The sequence below is a fragment of the Microtus oregoni genome, unplaced genomic scaffold, assembly GCF_018167655.1.
Source record: "Microtus oregoni isolate MIOR12 unplaced genomic scaffold, Mior012 000048F_ref0000485, whole genome shotgun sequence".
NCBI classification, from domain to species: domain Eukaryota; kingdom Metazoa; phylum Chordata; class Mammalia; order Rodentia; family Cricetidae; genus Microtus; species Microtus oregoni.
Genome location: NW_024543222.1, coordinates 4,628,038 through 4,637,500, shown reverse-complemented (window position 1 = coordinate 4,637,500; position 9,463 = coordinate 4,628,038). Strand labels below are relative to the sequence as shown.

Sequence of the window (9,463 nt, the reverse complement as noted above, 5' to 3'; positions counted from 1 at the left end):
GTAATGAGATCTGGTGCCCTCTTCTGGCCTGCAGGAATAAATGCAGACAGAATACTGTGTTTCTTTTTAATGGAAGTGGAAAGGACCAGAGAGATGGCCCGTGGGGAAAGGCGTTTGCTGTCTGGCCACCTTTCAGTCCCCAGGACACACACTGTAGGCGAGAACTGATCCCTGAGTGGTCCTCTCTGGCTCTGAAACAGGAGCCTGAGATCTGGGGGTGCCACTGGTTGCAGTTATCCGCCAGCTGTGGTAGTGCCCCGAATGCTACAGTAGCCCCTCGTCAACATAGCCAGGTCCAGCTGTCGGTTCCAGGGAAGAGTGAGGTGGGATTGCCCTGTGTCAAGCAAGTGGGACGAAACCCTCCTCGCAGATCAGGAAACCTCTCCTCCGCACGGCTGACTCCCACTAGTTGTGACATTAGAGCCGGTGTTAGCCTCACCTTCGAGGATCTGAGCTCTGCAGAGGGGACCCAGCGGGCAGAACCCATGCTCAACTCCAGGACCTCATCTTCCCTGCTTTTGTTGCTATGACACTGCCCCCTCTGCCACAGTTAGGAGTTAGCGCTAGTGTGAAGGCGTACCGTACAGAGGAACTAACAGCCACTGGGCAGTGACTTTAGTCACACAAGAGCTAACTGTGGCCTGTGGTGGCAGTGGTAGAGGTGCTGGCAGCAACAGGGTGTGCCTTTAATCCCAGGACTCAGGAGACAGAAGCAGGCAGATCTCTGAGTTCAAGGCCAGCCTGGTCTACAGGGTGAGATCCAGAACAGCCAGGGTTACACTGCAAAACCCTTTCTGAAAAAACAAAACAAAAAAGCTGCCCATGATTGCGACTGTGGATGAATTATGGGGCACCAGCTACAAAGCTAGACCCCTGTACACACTCATTAATGAACGAAAGAGCCGAGCTGCAGCCCCGGCTAAGAACATCCTGTGCATCTCTCTCATCCCAGAGCGGTGGATACAGAGCAACGTAGTAAGTACCTTGCTTCTGTGAAAACCGATTGGTTCTCAGGACAGCACCGGGTACTTGGCAGTTTTAAAGCTAGATTCAACAAGTGGCCTCTACCCAGGCGGTGGTGGCGCACGTCTTTAATCCCAGCACTCCGGAGGTGGAGGTAGGTGGATCTCTGAGAGTTTGAGGCCAGCCTGGTATACATATACAGAGTTCCATGACAGCCAGGGCTACATACAGAGAAACACTATCTAGAACCCCTGTCCCCATCCCCGCCCCACTAAAAAAAATGACCTGAGAATTCAGGTTAAATTGCCTTCCTGTCTCTTGCAATGCATAACGATGCCACCAGGTGGTAGTAGTGCTCAAAGGCTGCCTATAGTGTCTTTGGAATGCAACAGTGTGTTTCTCTTTAGATTTAATTAGATGTGTTTGTCATTGGAAAGAACTTTTCTTTTCAAGAAAAGTACAGGCGGAGTGCAGTGGCTTGCATGCACAGTCCCATCTTTCTGTGGTTCCTGTCCTTAGACTTGGGCCACCAGGCAGGCTCAAGTACCTTTACCGGTATTTCCACGATCGGTTTTATATTTTTTGAGTGAAGGAAGGGTTTACTATGTTGTCCAGGCTTCCCCTGGGCTCCTGAGCTTGAGTGATCCTCCTTCCTCAGCTGCCCTAGTAGCGAGGACTGTGGGTGTTTGCCACCTCACCCTACTCCACCGGCTATGCCAGCCTTGTGCCCTGAGGTGGGCAAGGTCTTAAGTGGAAGGAACCTCTTGGCCCTTCTCAGGGAGAGCTCACCCAGTCAGGAGGTGCCCAGTGCTGACGGATCCCTGTCTGTGTCACCTCTTTAAATCCCCAGGAAAACCCTGAGAGCATCTCCCAGCACCGGTGCCTCCTCTGTGACTCCAGGCCACCAGCTTCTCCCAGTCCAGCCCTCCCATCTCAGGTTCTCCTCGGGATTTCCTCTCCAGCCTCTTGGGGTTTCTATGGTTACTGGTGTCCAGCGGAGCTGTCATCTCTTGCCTTGAGCTGTTTTTTTCCGCCTTTGTCTGTCTAAAGTAAATTATTCAGCTAGTCAGGACTTGCTTTTCTCTCATTTTTCTTTTTGATGGTGCTGAGAATTAACCAGGAACCTAGGCGAGCACTCCGCCACCAAGCCACACCCCAGCCCCGCCCCTTTCTGTTTCGTAACTGCCTTGTAAGTGCAGTGTGGAGAGTGTACAGTGAGATGCACTGAGTGGCAGGCAGTTTAATTAATCCTTAAGTTCATTAAGGTATGTGCCCCTACATGTACCGGCTCCTCTGTCGAGATGTGGCTTGTTTCCCCCATGTGCCCCGTGCAGGCGCAGCTCTGACCTCTGTTCCAATGGGTTGCTTTTACCTGGTCTTGCACTTTATATGAGTGAGATCATACAAGATCCATCCTAAATCTGGTTTCTTAATAAAAAAAAAAAAGTAGGGGGTTGTAGGGAGGCATGGTGGCACAGGACTTTAATGCCAGCATTTGGGAGGCAAAGGAAGATGAGTTTCTGTGAGTTCAATGCCAGCCTGTTCTACATAGCAAGTTCTAGACCAGCCAGAGCTATACTGTAAGACTCTATCACTTGGCACACAAACACACACACACACTAATTAATTCTTTCTATGTGTGCGTTCATGGGTGTGGAGGCCAGAGGTTAAGGGTCTTCCTCTGTGGCTGTCACTGACTCTGGAGCTCACTACACACACACACACACACACACACACACACACACACTCCTGTTCTCTCCTCTCTCTGCCCCTATGAAGAGGTTACAGACCCACACGATCATGTCTGACTTTTTCTGCGGGTGCTCAGGTGCTCATCCTGCATGACAAGTACCATCTCCCCAACTCCAGCATTGCTTTCCTTTACCTTTAGGACTTCAGAAGGTTTTATTTCATGTATGTGTATGTGTGTGGTAGGGGTGAAGGTGGGGTGGGTCCATGTGGACACAGAAGAAGGCGTCAGGTAATCAAATCAGGCAATATGGGGCTGAGTTAGAAGTGGTTGTGAGCTGCTTATAAAGATCTGGGAACTGAACCCAAATCTTCAGCAAGAGTAGTGTGTGGTCTTAACTGTTGAACTTTCTCTCTAGTCCTTTTTTTTTTTGTTTTGTTTTTAGTTTATTTTTATTTTATGTGCGTTGGTGTTTTGCCTGCATGTAAGTCTGTGTGAGGGTGTTGGATCCTGGAGTTACAGACAGTTGTGAACTGCCATGTGGGTGCTGGGAATTGAACCTGGGTCCCCTGGAAGAGCAGTCAGTGGTCTTAAAGACTGTGCGGTCTCTCCAGCCCAAGGCTGGAGAGGGGAAGCCCGGGCAGAGCCTGTCCTCCAGTTCCAGGGAACACAGGCTGCTTCCACCTTTTTTTTTTTCTTCCGGCTGTCCTGGAACTCATTCTGTAGACCAGCCTGGCCTCGAACTCAGCTTGGTTCTTTTTTATGGTGGGCGGCTGTTAGTTTGTTTGAGACAGTGTTTCTCCATGTAGCCCTCTCTGTAGCTGGCCTCAGAGTCAGAGTGCTGGGCTTAAAAGTGTATGCCACCATTGCCCAGCTCCGTAGCCCTTCACAGTGGGCAGACTCAGGGTCATGGACTGGGCAGGGGCTCTGGTGGGTCATGTGGGACCATCTCGGTGCCCCGGCCCAGTCTGTGGTCTCAGAAGCTCTCAGCCATTCTCCTGGGCCCTCACCCTCCTCTTCATCTTCAAGAGATGCTGCCAGCTAGGCAGAGGGGCCTAGCGCCCTGATGGCCGGAAGCTGAGTCAGCACGTACAGGAAGCCATCTTCCGGCACTGAGGAGCCGAAGCTAAGCAGTGTTTCTCTGTAAAAATTAGCATCTGTCCCCACGGCCAAGAGGTCATTAGGTCAGGGGACCTACCCTGAGAATGGAAGAAGGGGTCCTGGTTCTTGGTTGTTTTTTTTTTGTTTCTTTTTTTTTTGATTTTTCGAGACAGGGTTTCTCCGTAGCTTTTGGTTCCTGCCCTTGGAACTAGCTCTTGTAGACCAGGCTGGCCTCGAACTCACAGAGATCCGCCTGCCTCTGCCTCCCGAGTGCTGGGATTAAAGGCGTGCGCCACCTCCGCCCGGCCTGGTTCTTGTTTTTATATCAGTGTTTTGTCTGTATATGTACATGTGCTACATGCATGCCTGGTGTCTATAGAGACAAAAGGGCATTGGAGCACCTGGAATTGGTCACAGGTGGTTGTGAGCCACCATGTGGGTGCTGGGAACTGAACACGGGTTCTCAGGAAGAGCTGTCAACACTCTTAACCTCTGAGCCATCTCTTGATAGTTTTATTTATTTATTTGTTTCTTTATTTATTATTTTACATGCTGGCCGCAGTTTCTCCTCCCTCCTCTCCTCCCAGTCCTTCCCTGCTCTTGACAGTTATTTTTTTAAAGATTTATTTATTTATTATGTATACAACATTCTGCCTCCATGTATGCCTGCACGCCAGAGGAGGGCGCCAGATCTCAGTACAGATGGTTGTGAGCCACCATGTGGTTGCTGGGAATTGAACTCAGGACCTCTGGAAGAGCAGCCAGTGCTCTTAACCTCTGAGCCATCTCTCCAGCCCTCTTGACAGTTTTTTTTTTTTTTTAATCCAGAGTCACTGGTCTCTCACTCTGAACTTTCCTCCTCTCCTCTCTAGTCACTGTGAGGCATGGTGTTGTGTCTACTTCACTTAGGGCTGATAGAGCAGGCTGGATTTCTGAAGTCTTGAAAAGTCTGGGCTTCGGTGACCTTGCAGTCCTTGTCCATGGGCAAACTTTCCCCAGGCCTGGGCACTCCCCCAGGCTCACTGGCCAGAGGTGCTGGGAGGAGAGATGAGAGAGCCAGGACCACAGCACCAGCACCCGGGCTCAACCTTGCCTTTCTCCAGGGGGCCTCTGCAACCTGTCCCCGGACAAGGCCAACAAGGAGCACATTCTGCAGGCCGGAGGCATCCCGCTCATCACCAACTGCCTGTCCAGTCCCAACGAGGAGACGGTGTTATCTGCAGTCACCACACTCATGTACCTAAGCTCACCCGGCACGGGCTCCCATCCCGAGCTCACCTCCTTGCCTGTGGTCCAGTGCATGCTGCGCTTTTCTCTCTCAGCCAACATACGGCTCCGGAACCTGGCCCAGATCTTCCTGGAGGACTTCTGCTCCCCAAGCCAGGTGGCTGAGGCACGGAGCCAGCAGGCCCATTCGGCCCTGGGTATCCCACTGCCAAAGACCGAGGCCCCACAGCAGCCCTGATCCAAGAAGACCTCAGGGCTCTGCCACTTTCTGCCTGAGACCAGTCCTGACATAGGAAGCAGAGACCAATAGCCGTCCATCCTGCCCACGGGATGCCTGTTCGGCTGTATGAAAGGTAGGATCTCTGAGCATGACGGGTGTTTATGCTAGGAAAACCAGTAGGGAGGAATGAAGGAGCCAGACCTGAGGTGCTTAGAGAAGAGAAACAGCTGGTGTGACTCTCATGGGCTGGTGCTCCCAACAGTGCCGACAGAAGACCAGCTCGGTGCCCCAGGCCCAGCCAACACGCTGCTATACAAGCTTTGCACAGCGGTGCTCAAGAACAGCTGCTAGAACCAGGACTCGGGAGAGTGGCCAGTAGCATGAGTGCCCAGAGGAAATTTGATGGCTAGAGATCAGCTGGCCTTATCCGCTGGGAGGGTGCTGTGGGGTAACCCCTCCAGTACTGAGGCTGGGCATTTGGGCACAGCAGACACTGACTTGGGTAGCTCTGCCGCCCAGAAACAACTGTCCACACAGCCCTGCCTTTTTGCTAGGCACCAAGTGAGGAACACAGATGAGGTCTCTGCCCTTGGGTGTCACACCTCAGTGACTGTTAACCAGGTGGCCATCGGGCATTAGGAGCAAGGCCCTCCAGGAGTCAAGAGCAGAATGAAGACAGGACAGCGAAGTGTCCCTTCAGACAGGACAGCGAAGTGTCCCTTCAGACAGGACAGCGAAGTGTCCCTTCAGACAGGACAGCGAAGTGTCCCTTCAGACAGGACAGCGAAGTGTCCCTCCAGAGAGGACAGCGAAGTGTCCCTTCAGACAGGACAGCGAAGTGTCCCTTCAGACAGGACAGCGAAGTGTCCCTTCAGAGAGGACAGCGAAGTGTCCCTTCAGACAGGACAGCGAAGTGTCCCTTCAGACAGGACAGCGAAATGTCCCTTCAGACAGGACAGCGAAGTGTCCCTTCAGAGAGGACAGCGAAGTGTCCCTTCAGAGAGGACAGCGAAGTGTCCCTTCAGACAGGACAGCGAAGTGTCCCTTCAGAGAGGACAGCGAAGTGTCCCTTCAGAGAGGACAGCGAAGTGTCCCTTCAGACAGGACAGCGAAGTGTCCCTTCAGACAGGGCAGCGAAGTGTCCCTTCAGAGAGGCCCTGCATAGGGTCCTGCGACACAGATGGAAAGACAGTGACTTCAGCTCCTCTTGTGACCAGGCTGTCGACCCCTCGTGTACCAACTGCCAACTGTGGCATCCCTGTCCCTTCAAAAAAGCTGCTCTGCCCCCTCTGCCTGTGACCGGATCTTCTGACGCTGGGGATGGGAGCCCTGCATACGAACCCTTCATGGTCGGGACAAGAGCCTACCCAGGTCCGCTACCCAGGTCCACTATCTACTGTTGTCCCAGAAGCCACCAACCTCCAGCAGCAGCTGGAGGACCCAGAGAGCACAGCAGCTCAAACCTGTAATCCTATCACTTGAGAAACAGAGGCAGGAGGATAGTCATGAGTTTGAGACCAGCCCCCACAACTTGGGGGACTTGGGCTATGGAGTAAGATCCTGTCCCAAAAGGAAAAAACAGGGTCCCAATAATGTCTGAAGGACACCAAGATTCTGTCTCCCTCCCTCCGATGCCAGCGAAAAGAAAAAAAAAATGAAACTAAAGGGGAAAGAAGCAAAAAGAGGGTAGACCTGATGAGAGGTTGGGGTTCAGGAGAAATGGGGGAGCTTCTGATCTCTAGCACTGTCCCCCTTAGATGGTGAACAAAAAGCTGTGTTCCAGGAAGGCCATCTGCAAGGGTGTAGGAATGAGGCTGTGGGTGCGGCCGCTGCAGGAGGGGAGGAAGAAGACTATCAGAGTTGCGGTTCTCTGCCCCACCCCAGCCCAGCACAGACCCTGGCCTTTCCTAAGAGAAGGTCTTCAAAGAACAGATGCCTTGCTTTGGGTTTTTATTTTTATTAAAATCCTCCTAACTGATTTTCTGCGCCAGCCCTGCTCCTTCTGGGTGTAGCCATCTTGAGAAGGGCCAGATGGCAGTTTGTTCAAGCGAAGGTTCCAGTGGCTTCCTGCATGAAGTCACCTGTCTGTGCAGGTTCCTGCTGACCCATCCCAGGGTCCTTCACAGGCCAGTTCGCTTGCTGTCAATGATCCCCCTCCAGTTGTCACTCCAGGAAAGCAGCCGTCTCCTGGTGGGGGGCAGGGCCAGGTGCCGATTGTGGCAGCAGGTGAACAGGATGTGCTCCCAGCTTGGGGTCTTCTCCAGGCCTAGGGCAGGAAAGACAGTTTGGGAACTGTAATCCGGTTATTTGCCCTAATCCCAGCAGGCCAAGTGCCTGGAGGTTATCATGGTTAACTGGCCCAACCTTGAATGGTGTCTTTGTCGTCAATGAGTAGGTCCCCCATGACCACTGTCTTGTCCCTAGTCAGGATAATCCGCTCCACAAACTGAGGCCCCAGGTTCTGCTCCACCCAGCGGTACTGTATGGGAAGGGGGTGGGGGGATAAAAGGCAGATTGGTCAATGGGCTTGCTAGGCTTTAAATGCAGGGTCAGTGAGGTGTTGGGTTAAGTGGAACTAAGCCCTCCAAAGTGCGGTACCCCTTTTCCCCAGCCCCCGCTTTCTGTGATTTATTTTTAAAAAACAAATTTGGAAAGTTAAATCTGCGCAGGCGCCGGCACCTTCTCGCCCACACAGTGGTCGTACTTCCGCAGTGGGCTGGTGCAGATGAAGACCTCGGTGCTGCAGAGAGAGGGGGCGGTTAGGCCTGGGGAGCTGGCTGACCTCCCGCCGTCCCCTCTCCACCCTCCTTACTCTTGCATGTCGTTCATCTCTCGCAAAGCGTCCACGGCCCCAGGGATGGGCTCCAAGTTCAGGAAAAAGCCTGGAGCTTCATACACACTGGCCAGTTTCTCCTGAAAAAGACAGATCTCGTCCCGCTGCTGCCTTACAGCAGGGGGAGCCCCAGAGAGGACCCACGATAAACAGCCCGAGCCCACGCTGGGGATAGAATGCTGGAGGTGGATGGGCGCGCTCAAGCTTTCTGGTTGGGGGTGAACTGTGGATTCAGAAGCTGGGGTGCCTGGAATGGAACTCGGGTGGCCCTGCCTAGGGCGGGGAAGCGAGGTTCTCCGCCGGGCCTCCTACCGCCAGGTCCGGCCGCAGGGCTCGATATTGTTCGCTAGCGAGGAAGCCGCGGCGCTGCTCCAGCGGCACGTGCGGCTCCCCGGGGAAGCGACGGCGGAAACCCTGGAGCAGGCCAGACTCGAAGTCGGCCAGCACGCCGTCCATGTCCACCAGCACGCGCACCGGCCGCCGCGCCTCCATGGCCGCGCCCGGGGTCCCCGCCGAGCAGCGCAGCAACAACAGAGGTTGACAGACCCGGAAACAAGCTGCGGGGGCGGGGCCCGAGCCGGCTCATTTGCATAGAGTACACAGCGAGGTGCCCGGGGTGATCCTGCCTCCCTTACTGGGCCACTTCCCCTATGTAATTTCAGTATTCCTCAACCCAGACCTCCCTGAGATCCGAAATACCCTTGCAATGTGGGACCCGCTCCACATGCTGCATGCGTACCCTCTCCCTTGCTTGTCCAGAGTGGAGTTGGGCAGGGAGCACACAGGGACCCCAATTTCCAGATCATGAGGCTCCCAGTTCAAGAAAGGACCATTTAAAGACAACTGTGGGCATGAGCTGGGCTCGCAAGAGACGGAGTCCTAAGCAGAGTTGGTTTCAAAGAGTAGTGTTGATTTCAGGCTAAGTCCATGCCCTTTTCTGTGCAACCGAGGTCTCTACTATAATCAAAAGCCATTTCCTTTTTTTTTTTTTTTTTTTTGGTTTTTCGAGACAGGGTTTCTCTGTAGCTACGGAGTCTGTCATGGAACTAGCTCTTGTAGACCGAGCTGGCCTCGAACTCACAAAGGTCCACCTGCCTCTGCCTCTGCCTCTGCCTCCCGAGTGCTGGGATTAAAGGCGTACGCCACCGGCTAAAAAAAATGTTAAACTTCACACACACACACACACCCGTTTTTGTAGATTTCACAAAGTTCTTGGCCACTCTCACATCGATTTACTGACCAATAAATGCAGATTTGAGTGAGCTCTCTTTAATGACCCCCTCCACCCACCCACGGCGTTTCTCTGTAGAACTGGCTGCCCTGAAACTCACACTGTAGATCAGGCCTGCTTCGGCCTCTGAGTGCTGGGATTAAAGGAAGGTGCCACTACACCCCGCTGTCTCCTGACTCCTAAACCGTGCTGATAGAA

General features: G+C 53.3%; 2 protein-coding genes across 5 annotated transcripts in view; one reads left to right on the top strand and one right to left on the bottom strand.

Moving 5' to 3' along the window:
- Armc7 (armadillo repeat containing 7) overlaps window positions 1-7,174 on the top strand; it is an 11,602-nt gene extending 4,428 nt beyond the window's left edge. The window contains exon 3 of one of the 3 annotated variants that reach the window (XM_041635549.1): window positions 4,858-7,174. In XM_041635549.1, coding sequence (XP_041491483.1) covers window positions 4,858-5,219 — 362 coding nt within the window. In that variant the 3' untranslated portion in view covers window positions 5,220-7,174. Of the gene's footprint in view, window positions 1-1,813; window positions 1,879-4,857 lie in introns of those variants that run through there. The other 2 variants (XM_041635551.1, XM_041635550.1) reach the window with 2 other exon arrangements.
- Nt5c (5', 3'-nucleotidase, cytosolic) lies at window positions 7,143-8,598 on the bottom strand. Of its 2 annotated transcripts, none has more exons than XM_041635547.1 (5): window positions 8,347-8,596; window positions 8,014-8,114; window positions 7,881-7,941; window positions 7,566-7,680; window positions 7,143-7,467 (listed from the first exon to the last, which is right to left on the bottom strand). In XM_041635547.1, the coding sequence occupies exons 1-5, from the start codon at window positions 8,524-8,526 to the stop codon at window positions 7,322-7,324; spliced, it is 603 nt and encodes a 200-aa protein (XP_041491481.1). In that variant the 5' UTR covers window positions 8,527-8,596; the 3' UTR covers window positions 7,143-7,321. The 2 variants fall into 2 exon arrangements, with proteins under 2 accessions (XP_041491481.1, XP_041491482.1); XM_041635548.1 differs by having other exon boundaries at window positions 7,366-7,493; window positions 8,347-8,598.
- Between the last annotated feature and the right edge of the window lie 865 nt (window positions 8,599-9,463).

Coding starts and splice junctions, on each gene's coding strand:
- Nt5c (XM_041635547.1), bottom strand. CDS start 8,526: ATGGAGGCGCGGCGGCCGGTGCGCGTGCTGGTGGACATGGACGGCGTG. Junction 8,115..8,346: donor CCCTGCGGCCGGACCTGGCG/GTAGGAGGCCCG, acceptor TGTCTTTTTCAG/GAGAAACTGGCCAGTGTGTA. Junction 7,942..8,013: donor GAGATGAACGACATGCAAGA/GTAAGGAGGGTG, acceptor CTCTCTCTGCAG/CACCGAGGTCTTCATCTGCA.